The 17,954-nt window shown below is 40.7% G+C and overlaps 2 protein-coding genes across 19 annotated transcripts in view; one reads left to right on the top strand and one right to left on the bottom strand.

Annotated features, from left to right (window-relative positions):
- The window catches only part of PPIP5K2 (diphosphoinositol pentakisphosphate kinase 2), a 47,519-nt gene extending 45,869 nt beyond the window's left edge, over positions 1-1,650 (bottom strand). For all 14 annotated transcript variants that reach the window (XM_079331180.1, XM_079331176.1, XM_079331182.1 and 11 more), the window contains exon 1: positions 1,515-1,650. The gene's annotated coding sequence lies outside the window, so the exon portion shown is untranslated. The remainder of the gene's footprint in view (positions 1-1,514) is intronic.
- Positions 1,397-12,316, top strand: GIN1 (gypsy retrotransposon integrase 1). Of its 5 annotated transcripts, none has more exons than XM_079331205.1 (9): positions 1,508-1,617; positions 3,523-3,562; positions 4,882-5,027; positions 6,055-6,251; positions 7,133-7,438; positions 8,255-8,383; positions 8,479-8,646; positions 9,092-9,380; positions 11,120-12,316. In XM_079331205.1, exons 1-9 carry the CDS (start codon positions 1,551-1,553, stop codon positions 11,416-11,418), a joined length of 1,641 nt encoding a protein of 546 aa, XP_079187331.1. In that variant the 5' UTR covers positions 1,508-1,550; the 3' UTR covers positions 11,419-12,316. The 5 variants fall into 5 exon arrangements, with proteins under 5 accessions (XP_079187334.1, XP_079187332.1, XP_079187331.1 ...); XM_079331204.1 differs by having other exon boundaries at positions 8,195-8,383; XM_079331206.1 differs by lacking the exon at positions 3,523-3,562 and having other exon boundaries at positions 1,413-1,528; positions 8,195-8,383.
- Positions 12,317-17,954: the final 5,638 nt, after the last annotated feature.

Raw genomic sequence — 17,954 nt, 5'->3', positions numbered from 1 at the left:
CACAGATGTCAAAACAGCTTCTCTACATTCTCACAAACAACTTTAATACAGCTTTGCAGAGATAAGAGGTTTTGCAAAATAAAGCTGTACCAAGTTCATTTGGCTCAGCCTCTGGAGGCCTGATTTGTTCCAACTACAGCTGCCAGAACAGTTTCTTCCATAGAAAGAATCAGACAATCATGCCAATCAGTATAAAAAATCGAATTTCTCACATATTGCACCATAAGAAGGATATCCTACCATCACATATCACAAAAAAAATTTTCATCACAAGAATAGTTGTTACCGATTGAATCAAACCTTGTGCATCAAGATAAAGATGGATTCCATAAGAATTCTGATACTCCAGGGAAAAAAACCCAAGAAGCTTGGCTTGTTACTTATAGTATGAAGATGATACAGACGGGATGCAGAAAAGATGGAAAGATACAGGTTAAACAGATAGAGAGAAACAGTGCTTAAAAAGACCAATACAACAATGCAGAAATACTGCTACAAACAGCTGTACAGTAGTAGAAGTAGTTTGTAGGAGAAAGAAAACTTATTTCCTTGTGGTTATGATACTGATATCCCCCAATCTTCCTGCTTGTGACCAGCTACAGGAAAACAACAGAAGTGCCAAAACGCCAGCATTTCCAGAGCTAACCAATACCCTATAAAGTCCCCACGTTCTGGAAAACGCAACGAAAACAAAGATAAATGTCACGCATGACATGCAGTCTTTACTCATCTCTGTTCCTGACATGCAATCAATTCTCAGCACTGGGGCTGCTCCTGCTTCCCTCCCCGCCTGCCCCCTATTTTGATTATAGACAGATTATCTCCTTTGCTCCCCCTTATTTTATACCGAATTTATAATCAGTTTTTGGGATGCTAACGCAGTGTTCCAGCGCAGAGCTACAAGAGATGCTCTATCGCTTCCCTCCCCATCCCCGTTCAGGCACACACCAACTTTCGCTCCGCGCCCACCTGTACCAAAACGCTTCACCTGACAATGGCAGCACCGCACGCTGCAACCCCACACACCCTGTGCGGACACCGCCGCTGTCTCAGCGAAACGCTGTCCGAGAGCGGAACGGCCCAGAAGCGAAGCGCACACGGGCCGTGCCCGCCGCAGCCGCCTCGGGCGCGCCCGGGAAACAGGCCGGCAGCACGCGGGGCTCTGCCCATCGCCGAAGCCCGCCGCACCGCCCGCGCTGCTCGCCCACCGCGACAGCGGCTCACGGAAACTGCCACTCGCCTCAGCCACCGCGCTGCCTACCTGCGTGCCGGCCGGGCCAGGAATGGGAAGGAGGGAAAAGAGGGAAAGCAAGGAAAGGAAGAAAGCAGCGGCCGCTTCACCTGCCCGCGGCGGTCCGCAGTCCCCCCACAAGGCGGCGCCGCCGCTGCCCCGCCCCTCGCGTCCCTCCCGCCACTTCCGGGGGCGCCACAAAAGTCTCGGGGCGCCGCCAGCGCTGTCGCTGTGGTTGGTCTAGCCAGGAAGCTGTGGCCCCCGCGACGGGCCTTGCCGGTACCTCTGCCAGAGCAGGTGCGTGCCCGCGGCACGACGGATGTTCCCGGTTGTGCCCGCCGGGTCGAGAGGGCGGCGGGGGCGGTCGCGGGAAGCAAAAAGGTCGCGTTGGCGTTTCTTCGTGCATGCGCGGGGTGCGAGGCCAGGGGACGGTCACTCGCGACCGCCACTCCCGGCATGCCGCGCGCGGGCGCGATGCACTCTGGGTTGTGTAGTGCTGTGGGCGGGAGGGAGGGTGCGGAGGCGCCTTCCAGAGAGGAATCGCTGTTGGGAGCTCTGGATGGCGGCTGCCGCTACCGCGGGCGGCAAAACACGACTTAGCCCGTCTGCCCACTCGGCCTCATAGGCGCCCGTCCCAGCCCTCTGTCACTCTTGCAAAACCAGGGAGGAACGTAGGCGAGTCTGTCCATCTGATTTACGCTTTTTTGGAAGCACGTGGGTTAGAAAAGCGGTGTTTTGAAGCTGTGTACTGGAGACAGCCTATAAGGGATCTGGAGAGGGACTTCTTACATGAACATTTACTGGCAAAGGAGAGTAGATTCAAAGAAAGAGAGTAAGTTTAGATCAGATATTAGGAAAAAATCTTTACTGGGAGGATAGTGAAGCACTGGAACAAGTTGCCCAGAAACGCTGTCTGTCCCATTCCTGGAAGAGTTCCAGCCCAAATGTGTCTGGGGCTCTGAGGAACCTCGTCCCTGACCATGGCAGCAGTTTGGAAACTGATAATCTTTAAAGTCTGGCCCAACCCAAATCATTATGTGACTGTGATCCAGGGCTCCACAGGCAATTTCTGTTTGTTGTAGGATCAGCACAGGTAGGGGAATTGGTCAAAGGGCTGGACTAAATAGTTTTGCAGTTAGGATTGTATTTGTGTATCGGAGAAAATGGGCATTAAAGAATAAAATACTTGAAGTGTTAGCAGGCGTGACTGTTTTGGCTATTCAGTAATGCCAAAAGTCCTCTGGTTATATGCAAGTTTCATTCTCTTTGCTAAAATACTTTCTAGTGTGTACTTTTTGAGCTTCAAAGGTACTAAAAAATGGATAGCTGATTTTATATCTTCGATTTTTAGACTACCAGATGCATGATGAGTATTGAGAGACATAACATATAAATTATCTGACTAAACAAGAAAATCAGAAGGTTTTATAAATTTTTCTTTTCAGGGCTGTTTTGTTGGGAATTTTTTAAAGTAAATTAGGTCGTGGGGGAAACAACTGGTACGGGCACAAGAAACTAAATATCCAGGAAGGAAGCTTGTAATAGGCAGCAGTCCAGCAGACTTAAGGACTTAACAGCTTGCTGGATCAGGATCCTACTAAATTAATGTATGCAGGTGCTACATGGTGAATTCTTTCTTAGTTGGCTTACATAAGCTCTTCAGAACACTTTTAATAGAAACTGCTGTTGTAGGATAGTAGCATGTCTGCTTAGCTTAAGTATATGCTGTGGTCCTGTTTAGAAGTACATTGTTGCTGTGCAGCTTTGTTTTATTAAAATGGGAAGTTTTGGGCTCCATGGAGAGTATTTGCTGTTTCAGGCAAGTTTAAAAACTACTGAAAGAATAAAAATTGATCTGTAAGATTTTTTCTTCCCATGTGTGGAAGTCTGTGTCAAGCCAAAAGAGTCCATCATGTGGTTAAGTGACAGGTCACACTAGGCTAGTTTGGACTTTAGGTAACTTAAGTGCTGGACTGGCGTGGAGGAATCCCCTGAATAAAACTTGAGTGTGTGCCCATGTCAGATGGGTTATTTTAATTGTCTTTCACCAATGTTTTTTTACTGTCAGAAATACTAGTTAATTGACTTATTTGAAACAACAGAGACATGAATTTACTTCATGGTAGCCTCACCTCCTTTTCTGCTATTAGTTATCCAAGTTACCAGCTCAGTGAGTTGGTTTAGTGTGTGCTGTCAGATATAAAGTTACGGGAAACTGCTGGGTCAGAACAGTCTTGTGTTCTGGCTCCTCTCCTTACCTGTTCTGAAACACCCTCTTTCTTCACAGGGAGGTCGTGGTGTTGAAAAGTACATCTGTGTTAGTTCTCTCAGGTATGAAAATTTTACTTTAGAACTCTAAGGCTATATGACAAGACACTTGGCTTGTTTTGAAAACCAGCTCTAGGTTGTCTAAAATGAATTATTCAATGAGGCAAAAGTCTTGTCACTTTTTGAATGGGAAGTTCCTGTCACGCATTTGCCATTGCTAGCTAGCAGCAGTGCTCAGCTCAGGGGTGCAGGCTTCAAAACTAAGATATAGCATTTTATTTCCTGGGAGGAAAGGACAAAATGAAAGTAGGCATAATCACTCTTAAGACTGATACTTCCCACTAAGTGAGAATCTATAAATTGAAAAATAGACATCTTGTCTTACACATTCTGTTTTTTGATAACATCACCACGTAACGACATGATGTGCATTCCAAAGTGCCTGAATACTGTCACTCCCCATAATTATAAGCCACTTAGCAGATATGGCAGACAAGGTAATTACCCTTTCTAGCAGCCTATGTATTGTCACAGTCTGGCACTGAAACAGTGGCAGGATAAAGAAGAAGTTTACTTAATGCTGTGGATAACCAGCATTCACTATAAAATTATGACAACCACAAGCTTGATCCTGTTCCTGCAGACATTGATGAGAGCAGGACTAAGCTGCTGCTTCGTCCATGCTGCTGGAACAGATTTGGGAAAAAAACCAAACAAGTCATGGAGAGGCTGTATCAATAATCCTACCTGTGAATATTTCAATTTTCATTATTACATAATTATTTGGATGCTATTCTTGCTAAACCCAAGCATGTTCTGTATTGGTGGCCCATTTTACTAATGACATTGCTTATTAATGTTATCAGGGAAGTCAGCCTGTGTCAAGGAAAGAATTTTTACCTTGCATGCAGAGTCTGATGTGAAATTTCAGAATCTTAATTGTCTGATTAATTAGTGAAAAAAAAATTCACTGGTTTCTCTCTGGGAAGTTGCTTTTTATCCTATTGGTCTAATTAGATTTTTCTCAATGAAGGTGGATCTTTGACAATCTGCAGCACAACTGAATTTGAGAGGTACCTAAAAATGAAAAGAACAGTTTCTTTCTCTCTTATACAATTTCCTTTCTGTGTCCAATGAATGTAGTAGAAGTCTCCATTGTGTGGAAATTTTTAAAGTACAGTTTGACAAAACCAACTCTTCTTGGAACAAAATTAGTGTTCGAAGCAGTGTTCCTTGTTGCTAAAGTTGAGTATAATGGGTGGTGTAAGCTCTTCCTAGAGATTACACAACCAGTATGCCTCAGAGGTACAAAGAAATCAGTAAAAATCTGAAGATGTACTTTTCTGACAATTTAACTAATAAATTCTGTGCAATTTGTTCAGATTGGCAATGGTACGTAGTGGAAAAAATGGTGGGCTCCACCTGAAGCAGATTGCATACTACAAGCAAACAGGAGAATATCATCCCACAACATTATCAAGTGAAAGAAGTGGAATCAGGAGAGCTGCCAAAAAATTTGTTTTCAAGGGTAAAACTTTTCTCTCTAATTATGCTAAAAATAGATATTAAGGTGAAGATTTGCTTATGTGAGGAAAAAAAGTGAGATCTTGCTCTGCAGCATTCTGGGATTTTAATAAACATTCCCTATGAGACAAATGCTCTGCAAATCCCTGGTTAATATATAACAGGATGTTTGTAGAAATGGAAGCTCAAACTGTTTAATCCAGGACAGGTTTATTTATCTATATGAAAGCCAAGCCTTGTTTTATATTGTCACGGTGTGACGTGGACATGTCAATTTTAATATATTTAATTTCTTTTAGAGATAGGATTTAGGAGTAAAGACAACACAGGCTGAAAACTTAAAAGGATATCAGAAGAAATATATTAATAACACACAAAAAAAAAAAGGAATTCAGAATAAGACTCCTAGATTATTCCCTTCCTGCAATCCATAATTGAATGGTTTACAGAAAGGGAGATAGATCTGTATCTAGAGACAAGGAATGCTTCATTTAGTCTGGGGGACACTGGGCAGAAGAGGACAACTTTGCCATCAGTCACCTGAGAGCCTCCAGGCCCTTCCTGTCTTAATTGGAGCCCTGGGAGATACATGAGACTTAACGAGCCTTTGTAGTCTGCTGTGCTGTCTCAATCCCATCAAAACTGCCGATGTTGTGTAGACAGGAGGCAGAAGAAGGAGTTAAATTTTTTGGCTATCAGTGTCACGTTGCTGGCAGGCACCCAACAGCATCACAAACAACAGTTTCAGCACTCCTACCTCCCCTTTCCAGCCCCAGTGTTAGTTTGTGTTTCAGTCAGACTTCCTGGTAGGAATGCTGTTTGCATCCTAACTTGCCCTTGTGTCCAGATAATAAACTTGGCTGAACTAATGTCTCTTTGGAGGACATCATTGAAATGTTTGTAAACAAAAAAGCTATGTTTACACCAAGTGAACTTATTACAATAAATTCTATTCTGAATCATGCTCAGTAATTTAGTAAACTAAACAGAAGACAAAGCACTTACTTATAATTTGCTGGTACTTCTTTCAGAAAACAAGTTGTTCTATATTGGGAAAGACAGAAAACAAATGCGCCTGGTAATTGTTTCAGATGAAGAGAAGAAAAAGGTCCTCGAAAAATGCCACAAAAATGCTGCTGGCACTACTCATCATGGTATATCAAGGACACTGGCTTTAGTGGAGTCCAATTACTACTGGACCTCTGTAACGAATGATGTCAAGCAGTGGGTATGACTTCATAGCTACAGGATACTTTATGTAGTCTATTACAAATGTTTGGTAGTCCTATGAACTTTGGTACAGCAAGTACCGGGCTGTTTCCTGAAGAGGAAATGTGAGCTTGCAATCACACTGCAACTGGTCATCTTGGCAATGCATGGTGTATCTTTTTTACTCTTCTACTGCTTTTTAGTCTCTCTTTTACTGCTGGCTTGTGCACCACTGTGATGTGGTAGGGAGCCGTAATATCTTATGGTTTGGTCCCTGAGAGAGATTTCTTGTGCAAGTACTCTCACATATATTTGTTAGGATGCAATGTACTATCAGAAGAATGTGTGACCAGAGGAGCTGCCAGCAGATAAGAGTATGAAAATATTGTCTCTACTTTATAATTAGGCTTGTTCGGGAAATAGTTAAACACATCAAAGCTTGGGAAAGTTCCTTCTCCTTCACCCAAAGATAAAGGGGCAGGAACCCCTAGCAGAATTTGATCCTTCAGGAAACTGTATGTAAATGTCCTTTAAGGACAAATTATTGTTGCTACTGGATTGCTGCATCACCTTTCCTTTTTAAAATCCATTGCCATCTGTAGATAATAATTTGGACTGTGAACTTGACAGAGCACAGTGATTTCAGAATGGAGAGAATTCAGTTATGAGTTGTTTTACATGTCTCTCTCTTGGCCTTCTGTATTTTTTAGTTTTATTTTGGTTTCATGCTGTTTCTGAAAAATCTAAGGGTAAAAAATTATAAGAAAGGTGACAAATTTCTTTTGCGTTGCCTGGTCTGACCTGATTTACAGAGAAATAGTGGAGATCTATGATTCTGACGGTTGTCATCATCTCACCATCACTTTTTATTGATAAAATCTTCCCTGATGTCTTCTCTAGGTGTATGCTTGTCAGCATTGCCAGGCAGCAAAGAACACAGCCACCAGAGTGATCAAAATACACCCTATCAAAGCAGAGGACCCATGGACAGCAGTCACTATAGAGCTAATGGGACCTTTCAATGTTACCAGCAGAAGTCACAAATACATCATAATTATGACAGATTTGTTTACAAGATGGACTGTTATCTTACCACTGTATGACATTTCAGCAGCTGAAATTGCTAAGGCAATCATAAATTTGTTTTTCTTATATGGACCACCTCAAAAGATGCCTATTGATCAAGGGAAGGAGTTTGTTTATCAGGTAATTATTTACATGGCTGGTTAATCTCTTTTTTGTTGTTGTTGTTGTTTTATCCCTCAAAACAAAGGCACAACATTTTCCCTTACATTAGATTTGAATTTTAGATTGTTTTTGAGCAAGACTTTAATATTTTTTTTTCTTCCATTGAAAAAGTAAAGCAGTTTGCATGTACAAAAAATGTCAAATCAATTATTTGTATTTGTAATGCTACACAATGTTTCCCAGGGCTTTATTCTTTTATTCTGTAAAAAGAACAAAGTAAAATTATTTCCTGTCATACTGAAGGTTTCGTCACTCACTTGAACTGGCATAAATGTGCACACTGCAGTCATTCATCCATATTGTACATATAGCAATAGCTAAGTATTATAATATATATTATATTATATTACTAAGTATAGTATAGCAATAGCTAAAGGTGTTTTTAACATTGGCTTATAGTGAGTATGAAGGACTTATCACACTTTGTTCCTCTCAGAGATGATGAAGTTATCAGGCTGTGATATGGAGGTAATGACAGTTCCAGTTAAGTGGCAAAAATATGGTTAGGAGCCATCAATCACTCGCTCCTAAGCCCTACTTACAGCTTTAGCTCTCATTCACGTGGTGTACTTTGTACCAGTATGTATGAAGATTTTCCCCAGTCACCATCATATCAACAAAAGGGGTGGAAAACTTTTTAAGGAGGTTTTTTTACTTGAAATGGGATACAGAACAGGGGAAATGTTTACTGTTTGTCTTCTTCTTCTTTTGAAGATAAATGAAGAACTGTTTGCACTGTTTGGAATGAAACAAATTGTATTGTCTTATCCTCAGACACATGATGTAAATGGAAGAATGTCCAAGACAATCAAAACTTTCCTTAACAAGTATTGCATAGACCATCCAAATGATTGGGATGAACATTTGTCTGCTATAGCCTATGCCTTCAATCTGACAAATTTGGTATGTGAAGGTTCTTCTTCTTTTGACTGAAGTCCTACAAAATGTCTGCAAAACTGTATGCTAAATTTGCTTGCTTTTGGTCCCTATGTAAATAGGATCCAGATCAAAACACCCCGTATTTCCAAATGTTCAACCGTAACCCACGTGTTCTTGAGCCCATGAATATATGTGTGGAAGGAGAATACAGTAGTTTTGCCAAAATATTTGAAGCAACTAAAAAACTCAGTCAAGCACTGGAAGAAGAGAAAACCTCAGATTGCCAGGTAGGTGTTATGTATTTGAATTTTACTAGTAAGAATGCTGAAGATAAAGATGAGAAGGCTTGAAACATAAAGTATAACTAACTAACCTTTTAAAATAATGCAGGGGTTTGAGTGGTGGTTTTTAGTTTTTCCTTCTCCTGTGATCTCTTTAAGTTCAGTGTAACACATCTCATATGTACTTAGGGGGAGTAACCTTAAAAAAGACCTATTGTTGGAAGTTTACTATGTCTGACTTAGCAGAATAGAGAAGTTGAAAACTGTTGTCTATGGACTGGTGATTTATGAAGATAAAAGCATTTTCTTGTCAGTCTCACATAATTACACACTATGTGCGTCCAAAACTGCTCAATGTCATACTTAAGCACTGTTAACCAATGGTACAAAATTGCATGATTACTTCTGAGAAAAAAAAAAAACGAAGTAATTTACATGTATCTTTCTGTAGGCAGGTACAAAAGCTTCAGATGAACAAAAAATCAGAACCAAAATCACTGTCAAAAGGAAGCCAAAACAATTAAATACCCTTCAACTTAAAGTTGGTCATGAAGTCCTCAGGCAAAGAAAAAACTGGTGGAAAGATGGTCGTTTCCAGTCAGAATGGATTGGTCCTTGTATCATAGATTACATCACAGAAAATGGCTGTGCAATATTAAGAGATTCCACAGGATCCAGGTTGAAAAGACCCATCAAGATGTCTCACCTCAAGCCATATATAAGAGGGTCCAGTGAAAAAGGTGTACATAATTTTTTGTTAAGTTTGTGTTTTTATATATGTAAAAAAAGCTGGGGTTTTTCTGGGTGTTTTAACTTCTCTGTTGCAATGTTACATTATTAGAATGAAAAAGTGTCATTCACTCACCAGTGGGAGTTACATTAGCACGCACAATAATGCAATAGCTGTACTTTTCAGTCAGGAGAATAGTGAGTGTGAGTGACATCAAACTATGCAGAGCATGGACAGAGCTCATGAATAATGTTCCAAATCTTTTAAAAATAGCCTCTGTTAAAGTTGCTTCAAATCACTGGCTTGGTGCTATTCGTGCTGGCTGATAGAAGTATAAGCAGGCTGAACTGTGTTAAGGAGCATTTTTTGACTGTTTCTGTTTTGGTGCAGGCAGGATTCTCACTAATTTTGCTTGGCAAATGGAAATGTTTTCTGTTCTTCAAAATTAGAGTGTCTTCAAAAGCCTGAAAACAGGAAGACTACATCAGAGAACTGGTTGTGGAATAGTCTATTTTAAATTGTCCTGTTAAATAAGGAGCAAATAAAATTGTCATGCTCTGTGGTAGGATGGCTAGAAATTTCCAAAGATTTAGATAGCCAACTTTTGCTCTTGGTCTTACATATTTACCATGCTCTGTCGCAAATCAAACCGTGGCAGCTGCTTCTTTTCTGTTCATGCTCTCTTTGAATCACCAGAGACATTTTCAAAAAAATTAAATACTTGGTGTACAGAAGACTTCTGTCACAGAACAACCTGCTTTTTACTTCAGAGCTCTTGAAGAGCAGAACAATTCCCACTCTATTGGCACACTTGGTGTGGTCAAGTTCTTGTAAATATATAAATTATATTGAGATGGTAATGTCTTCTATCACCATTCAAAGCTGAGAGATTTGCAAAGCTAAAACCAATTTTGGACTTTCATGTAACAAGCTGGAATATGTGTCAGTCATCAGTTATGGATCTTGTAGATAAGAAATTGATTTCATGTAGTGTCAGGAGGTTGCTACTGTTTTTGGATGATCACTCTGTGCCTTCCAGTTCCTCATTAAATTGTTGATGCATGAGAAGGAAGTCACACACATAGATAATGAACAGCTCTTACAATAACTTTTGGTAAATTGTATGTCTGAAAGCTGAATTTAGTAGTCTTTGCAGTAATAGAGCCTAATAAGTTTACCACTGAATACTGCAGAAGCAATGCGTAAATGTAGATTTCCTTTTTCAGGACTGTCTTGATCTTGGCTAGGATTGATTTTGGATTTTTCTGTTTTGGATTTTTTGGTGGTTTTTATTTTTTTTTTTTTTTAGTTAGTTTTTTAGTTTTTACTTACCTACTTAGTTTTTGAAGTTTTGACAGTTTAAGAAAGCCTGTTTTATGTCACAATAAGATTTCCCAGCAAGAACACGAGGAAACCACATTTATCCTTGTGCATGCACAAAACGAAAAAAATCTACATGTCAATTCATTCAAGCTCTTAGTTCAGTAGGTGACTATGGTAGACATCAAGCTAGTCATTGATGCTAAGAAAAGCTCTAAATGTGGATCATCACGAGGATTATTTTGCGGATGCAATGAGATGCCAAATATTTGATGCTCAGTGAAATTAGGAAATTCACATTATCAATCTGCTGGCACTCAAACATTTTTGTCCTCTTTTGGAAATTGCTTTGAAAAGTAAGTTAGCACCTAACTAACATTTTAAGTAGGGCTTCAGGGATCTGAACTAATGGCTATTTTCATTTTACAGACAACCATTACATTCTACAAGGTGCAGTAGTTTTTGACCATGACTATATTGGCTTATCTGAAAGATTTCATAATGCAAGCCAACCAGGCTCTGTTGCTGAAGAGGAAATAAATGCCTACAAAAGAGATATCATGTCTGCTGTACAGATTCCGCCTGAAACCTGTAAAGACCAAGAATCAGCAGATGGTAAACATGAGTCTGAGCAGAGAGAAGATCATTTCATCAAACCAAACACTGCAAAGACAGTGCAACGGCCTTCACCTTGTTGGACCCTTCAGACAAAGACAGAGAATACTTAAGCGTATTCTTCTATCACGTTTCATTGCCAAACAGTTTGGAATTACTCTGGCAAACTAGGAAAAAAAAAAATGAAAATAATAGTTTCAACTTCCCAATCCAATTTACTTCTTTATGAATCTAAGATGCTTCAGGTATCTAATTTGTCTGGGTGTTATGAAAAAAACATTAGTAAAAGCACATATTATGATCATGCATTTAAATTTCAGATTTTGTTGGTAGAATGGCAATGTGGCCATGCCTTACTGTTAGGAAGCTCTCAGGAAACAGTGCATCACTATAATGACCTTTTTCTTTTAACCCTTGGATGACTCATTCCTAATGTGCACTGGGTGATGAATTAAACCTAAGCAAGTTGGTGTAAATTCTCCTTCCACTATAGAGAGGCTCATTTTCCTTTTATAACAGTTTTCTATTCTTCTGGGAAGCTGGAGCCTCTGATTTACAACTTTTAATTTCTAGTCTAATCCATTTAACAAAAACATCCAACATCCATTTAACAAAAATCCATATCACAAAACAACAAAACTGCCAAAATCAAATACATGTAGTGTTTTATGCATCAAAGAATGAATAGCTGAAACTATTCCCTGCTAGCAAAAGTCTGCTAGTGTAGGCAGTTTTAATATTTCAAGCATGTGAAAAAAAATCTTAAGAACATATAATATTCATTTGTGCATTTTCCACAAACATCTGTTCTCCATTACAGTTACCTCTTCACTGTGCACATTGGGAGATTCTCCATGGACAGTGGGCTGTGAAAGGTGAAACGCTAGTACTAACTTCTTCTCTGATTTACTTGAGTAAGTTGTTACTGATCTGGACTTTCTGCTGAGAAGAGTGTTTCTCAAAGTCAGCAGCACAATAATTTTTTTTCATATAGAAAACGGATGAATTCAAGTCAGGTTTTTTTGTTTGTTTTGGTTTGGTATTTTTGGGTTTTGTGTTTGTTTTGTGGTTTTGGTTTTTTTTAGGGGATTGACATGAAGATGAAGAAAATAGTAGAAAAATGAATTGAGCTATTCAGCAAATTCTGGATGCTGCTGTGAAAGATTTGTTTGTCTTGCTCTGAAATTGTGTTCCCTCTTATTTCTGCTCCTGAATATCATAGGTCTTGTAACACAGGTGAAGGAAGTTTTTTGTATTAGTTTTCAGTTAATTTAACCAATTAGATGTGGTTGTCAAGGCTAATTAGGTACCTACTTCCTACAGAAGTTTACATGCACAGTATAGCATGTCTTTGATACCATGGGATGCATCTATGTGAGAAAAGAGCCCAGGATCATGTCAAGGTGCTATCTTGAACTTCAAATGAAAAACAATTGATACCCAAACAATTCTATGTCTTTTAAAAATGCATCCTACAGATACAGTTTTTCTCCACAAAGACTTCAGAGAGTGTCTGTCTGAATATACTCTGTGTGTGTGTGCAAACATGGAATAAATATTTACTTTTATATACAATGCTTTTGAAGAAAATATTAGTGTCAGGGATAAAATTGGAGAGTAAGGCATTGTTTGTAAGACTCATTTCTGATTTGGTAGCTGCAAAAGAGAGCCAGCCTCTTTTATATTTTTCTTACTCCAAGTGATCACTTCCTGAATTGTGCATGGTACAGCAGAGCTGTTTTCTGGGGCAGCTCTGGGGTAATGTGGAGTTGTTAGAGCTATATTGAAGAGAGAAAATGCTGTCGTGAGAGAGTAATGGGGAAAACAGAAACATTTAACATACTGTGTACATTTAACATGTTGCTGATCAGTCAGGCTTCCTGGAATTTTGATCTACTGTATTAGCAAGCAGGCATTAGTGACTTACCAGTGCACTGAAACGTGGCCTTCTCTGTGTGAGGGAGGTTCATTGAAATAAAATCCAGGATTTTCAAGCTATTGACACAAAGAACATCACTGGAAACTGGAAAAAAACCCCAGTGTTTGGCCAAAACTGACACAAAGAAGCAAGATTTAGCAGCATCTTCAAGAAACAGATACTATACTCTTCTGCACCTCTTAGAAGACCTGCTTGCCTGCTGTTTTAACTTGTGTGTAGATGAAGGGATGTGCAGCAACCTTGCTGCATTGGTAGCAGAAGCAGGTGTGCCAATAAACAATAACTGTTGTGGGAGATACAGCATCTCCCCTCTGCCAGGCAGTGCTGCCCTGCTACGGATTGCTAGTGCAGTGATGAGCAGATCACTTGGATACAATTTGCTATAATTTTGTATTTCCATGTACAACTCATTGCTCACACAGGTAAGCCCTTTTTTGGGTGCTTGAGAAGCATCTCAAAATTCCTCAGCAGATCTGGAGCATTCAGAGTTGCAGCTGGTGGCAAAAATTGGTGGCTTGAATATGTAAAGTCATACCTGAGTAACTGGGTTAAAAGGGATAAATCAGATTTCACAAATTCAGTACCTGAAATTAGTTGATTATTTTTGGCCACTGATGCCTTTAATTTTCCCCTTCTGTACAGAGTGAGGAGTAACACTATATCAGATTCCAGACAAACTGCAAAAATTACTCATTACTGTTAAAGGTGGCAGACATAGTGAAAAAAGCCCCAACACAAAAGCCCTTAAGAAAATTAGTTCTGTTTTGTGCAGTGTTTCAGTGGTATGCAGTAAATAATGCCTGTGCTTCCCCACCAGATTTATTCTTAGTCTTTACCTAGTACTACAGAAACATCATCCATCACTCACATAGATTAAATACCAGGAAGGAAAGCAGAGCATGTAGTTACGGTGTCATACCAGCAAACAATGTTTTTAGTCTTGGCTTTCATGTGCTTGCCTGCAGAGGGAGGCGCTCAGGATCTGTGTCAGAGTCAGTCGCAAGGTGGCAGCCGGGACCGACAGGAGTGCAGGGCTCACAGAAACTGCTGCCCAGCCTGCTCTGCCGAGAATTTCTTTCCTAAACTACATTCACAGCAGAATTTTCAGTAATCTTCACATCGAATTGTCCATAATTACAGGAGCATAAATGCATTTTTGAGAGCGGGATGACCTGCATTGTGTTAAGGATGCGTGACTAACCTGTCACGGGAGCCAGAGTACCAAACTACTCCGTGCATTAGGTGGTTTTATACCACAGCTGCAACTATGGTAAACTTTCAGTACAGCTTTACACCTCCCAAAGAACTGGGCACCTTTTGGTACTCATTGCACCTTGGTTGCTGTGAGCAGGATCTCGCAGGCAAGTGCCTGGAATAAAGCCATACTTCCACTTCCTTATATGTGGCACAGTGCATGTGACCAGAGAGCTGACCCGAGGAAACGTGGCAGAATTGTGGGATTCAGTCCTTTTTGCTGCAAGTAATTTTCTCTTGAGCAGCTGTTTTAGGATGTATCATGTCTGAAGGAAGCAGTAACAAACAGAGGAGAGATGGTATTCAGAGCACTGAGCATTGCTGTGACCATGGCAGGGTTCTGCCCTGAAACCCTAGATAATAAGAAGCACCAAATTTAGCCCCTTAGGGCAGTTGCCTAATCTCCATCTTGAAAAAATTCTTCAATTCTAATTAAAAAGAGTAGATAATTTAGGTTTCTCATATGTCTCAGAACAATAAATATAGTCTGTAATTAATAATATCCCTAGTTTGCTGAACTGTTACAACTGACTCTTTTCTGGAAAAAAAAATTGCTCCACTGCATCTTTAAACCAGTATTTTGGCACAGTGCCCCAGAAGAATACTTCCCATATATCATCTGTATATTTTCTGAAAGCTGTACAGTGAAATCAGAAAGAGATTTCCTCACAGGATTAACTCATTAATAAGAAATATGAGTGGAAGGAGATAAAGAAAGAAAGAGTAAAATAAAGTGCCTTCATGACCTGTAGTATTTAGAAATAAATCTAGTGCAGCTTCCAGATTGACTGGAACTACTTTTCCATGCAGTATGCTCCCATATGTCTAACAATGCCAGCTGAATCTTCTTTCAGGTTTTTTAGCCAACACGTCCAGAAACAGCAAGGAGTTTGCAGGTTTTGCTTGGGTAAGTAGCTATCACTATAAACTTTAAATCCTCCTCTACACTGTCAGCTCCCCTCTTCTGCTAGTAATGCTTAGCTGTACAGATGGATCTAATTTTTTCTCCATTACTGGAAAAGAGCCTAAAGAGCAGTTACAGTGTAAATTTTGCAAACAAATTTTGTGAAAAAAACATTTTCACATCTAAGAATTAAAAAATCCCAAGTAAAGGTAAATCAGGGTGCTAAAACTGTAGGGTTTGCTAGCATCTGTTTTACATAGAAAATACAGTGGCTTGATTTCACCTCTTATTTTTAATTGATTTAAATATTTGGTTCTGTTTGGGGGCATTGTATTTCACTAATTTGGTTTATATTGCACTGAGAAAAATGTTTTTTTCTGAAATCTACTGGGCAGAAGTGGTGGGTGAGGTGCAACCTTCTACAGCATGCAACCTAGCCCATGGATCAGACCATCTCCACACACAAGGGTGCTTGACACAGGGGCAGATGTGATGATCATACCTGAGAGGATGTGGCCATTGCAACGGGAGTTGTAACCTGTAGGTGGCAAAATCCAAGGTGTAGGAGGGATCAAATCGGCAAAAATCTCAAAAAGCATCGTGCAAATTGAGGGACCAGATGGAACATTGGCTAGTGTTCATCCATTTGTTACAGATTATAAGTGCCCCCTATGGGGAGAGACACCACGTCCCAATGGGGAGTCAAACTGTTTATCTCTAAGACTCCCCAGGATTTTTAGAGGCAGCCACTGTAGAGTTCCCTATCCAAAAATTAACGTGTCTGATGACACCCCAAAATGGGTAGCGCAGTGGCCATTGAGTAAGGAGAAGCTCAAGGCACCTTGAGGAGCTTGTGGAAGAACAATTGGTTAAAAACCATATTGAAGAGATGACAAGCCCTTGGAATTCCCCAGTCTTTGTAATAAAGAAACCAGGGAAGGACAAGTGGAGGCTGCTCCATGACCTCTGGGAAATAAACAAAGTAATTGAGGACATGGGGTCACTCCAACCTGGGATGCCTTCCCCAGCAATGCTCCCCCAAAACTGGCAATTGGCTGTCCTGGACATCAAAGACTGTTTCTTCCAAATTCCGTTACACCCAGAAGATACCCCACAGTTTGCCTTCTTGGTTCTTGCAATAAATCAAGAAGCCCCAATGAAGAGGTAGCACTGGAAAGTAGTCCTGCGTGGAATGAAGTGCAGTCCTTCCATCTGCCAGTGGTATGTGCCCTCACTGCTGTCCCCTGTGCGTGCACGAAAAAGGGAGGCTGTCATTTTACACTACATGGATGGTGTGCTTGTGTGTGCCCCCAATGACTCTATACTCCAATACACACTTGACTCAGTGGTTTAGGTTTTAACCTCTGCTGGATTTCAACTGCAAGAGGACAAAGTTCAAAGGATGCCACCTTGGAAATACCCGGGCTTGGAGATCACTGTGTGGACCATTGTTCCACAGAAATTGGAAATCCATAGTGATCCAAAAACCCTAGCAGATCTCCATTCCTTGTGTGGGTTTTGAACTGGATCATGCCCTGGCTAGGCCTCACCAATGAGGACCTAGACCCCCTCCTCAATTTATTGAAGGGGGGAGACAGAGAGCTGCTTTATCCCAGGGAACTGACCCCAGAGGCAAAAGTCGTAATCAAAAAGCACAGAAGGCTTTGGCCGAGAGGCAGGCTCATTGTTATCAGCCTGAGTGCCTTTCAAAGTCATTGTCCTGGAGAAACTGCCACACCTGCACAGTTTGATACTCCACTGGATCAAAGGACAGAAAGATTCACTCTTAATCATAGAGTGGGTCCTCCACCAAAGATCCAAGACCATCACCAAGACACAAGAGCTAATAGCTCAACTGATTCGGAAGGCAAGGATGAGTCTGCCTGAGCTGGCTGGTTGTGGTACATGTATTCACCTCCTGGTTAAACTTTCTGAGGAGGGAAGGAACTCTCCTGAAAGGTTGACCAAAGAGATGTTTTAGCACTTGCTCCAGAGCAATGCCAACCTCCAGTTATCTCTGGACAGCTACAGTGGACAAATACCAGTCCACACCCCATCTCACAAACTGTTTAATGAGGAGTTCCACCTCATTCCTTGTGAGAAAAGAAGTCGTAGGCCTCTCAAGAGCTCTCACAGTGATCACAGATGCATCTGGAGCATCCCTCAAGTCAGTGATGACTTCAAGAAATCCTCGACTCAGCATTGGGAAGCTGATACTGAGTTTGCGGAGGGGTCGCCCCAGGTAGCTGAATTGGCTGCAGCTGTGAGAGCCTTTGAGAAGTTCTCGGAGCCAATAAATTTGGTAACCGATTCAGCTTATGTAGCTGGGGTAGGGTCCAGAGCAGAGCAGGCAGTTTTCAAAGACATTGAGAACGAGCATCTCTTCAAGTTGCTTTCAAAACTAATTTATTTAGTTTCACATAGTGAGTATCCATTATATGTGATGCATGTGAGATCACATACAGAGCTGCCAGGAGAAATCGAAGAAGGTAATCGAGTTGTAGACTCCATGGCTGCCCCAGCTGAGAAAGCACACCTCCCTGACATCTTCC

Source organism: Erithacus rubecula (genome assembly GCF_903797595.1).
Source record: "Erithacus rubecula genome assembly, contig: SUPER_Z_unloc_2, whole genome shotgun sequence".
Taxonomy (NCBI): domain Eukaryota; kingdom Metazoa; phylum Chordata; class Aves; order Passeriformes; family Muscicapidae; genus Erithacus; species Erithacus rubecula.
The sequence above is the reverse complement of the archived record's forward strand: the minus strand, read 5'-3'. Positions and strand labels throughout refer to the sequence as shown.

What these genes read in the sequence shown, in the direction of transcription:
- GIN1 (XM_079331204.1), top strand. Translation starts at nt 1,551, where the DNA reads ATGTTCCCGGTTGTGCCCGCCGGGTCGAGAGGGCGGCGGGGGCGGTCG. An exon ending in AGAAAACCTCAGATTGCCAG is followed by an intron (nt 8,647 to 9,091) that starts GTAGGTGTTATG and finishes ATCTTTCTGTAG; the next exon opens with GCAGGTACAAAAGCTTCAGA. An exon ending in AAGAGGGTCCAGTGAAAAAG is followed by an intron (nt 9,381 to 11,119) that starts GTGTACATAATT and finishes TTCATTTTACAG; the next exon opens with ACAACCATTACATTCTACAA.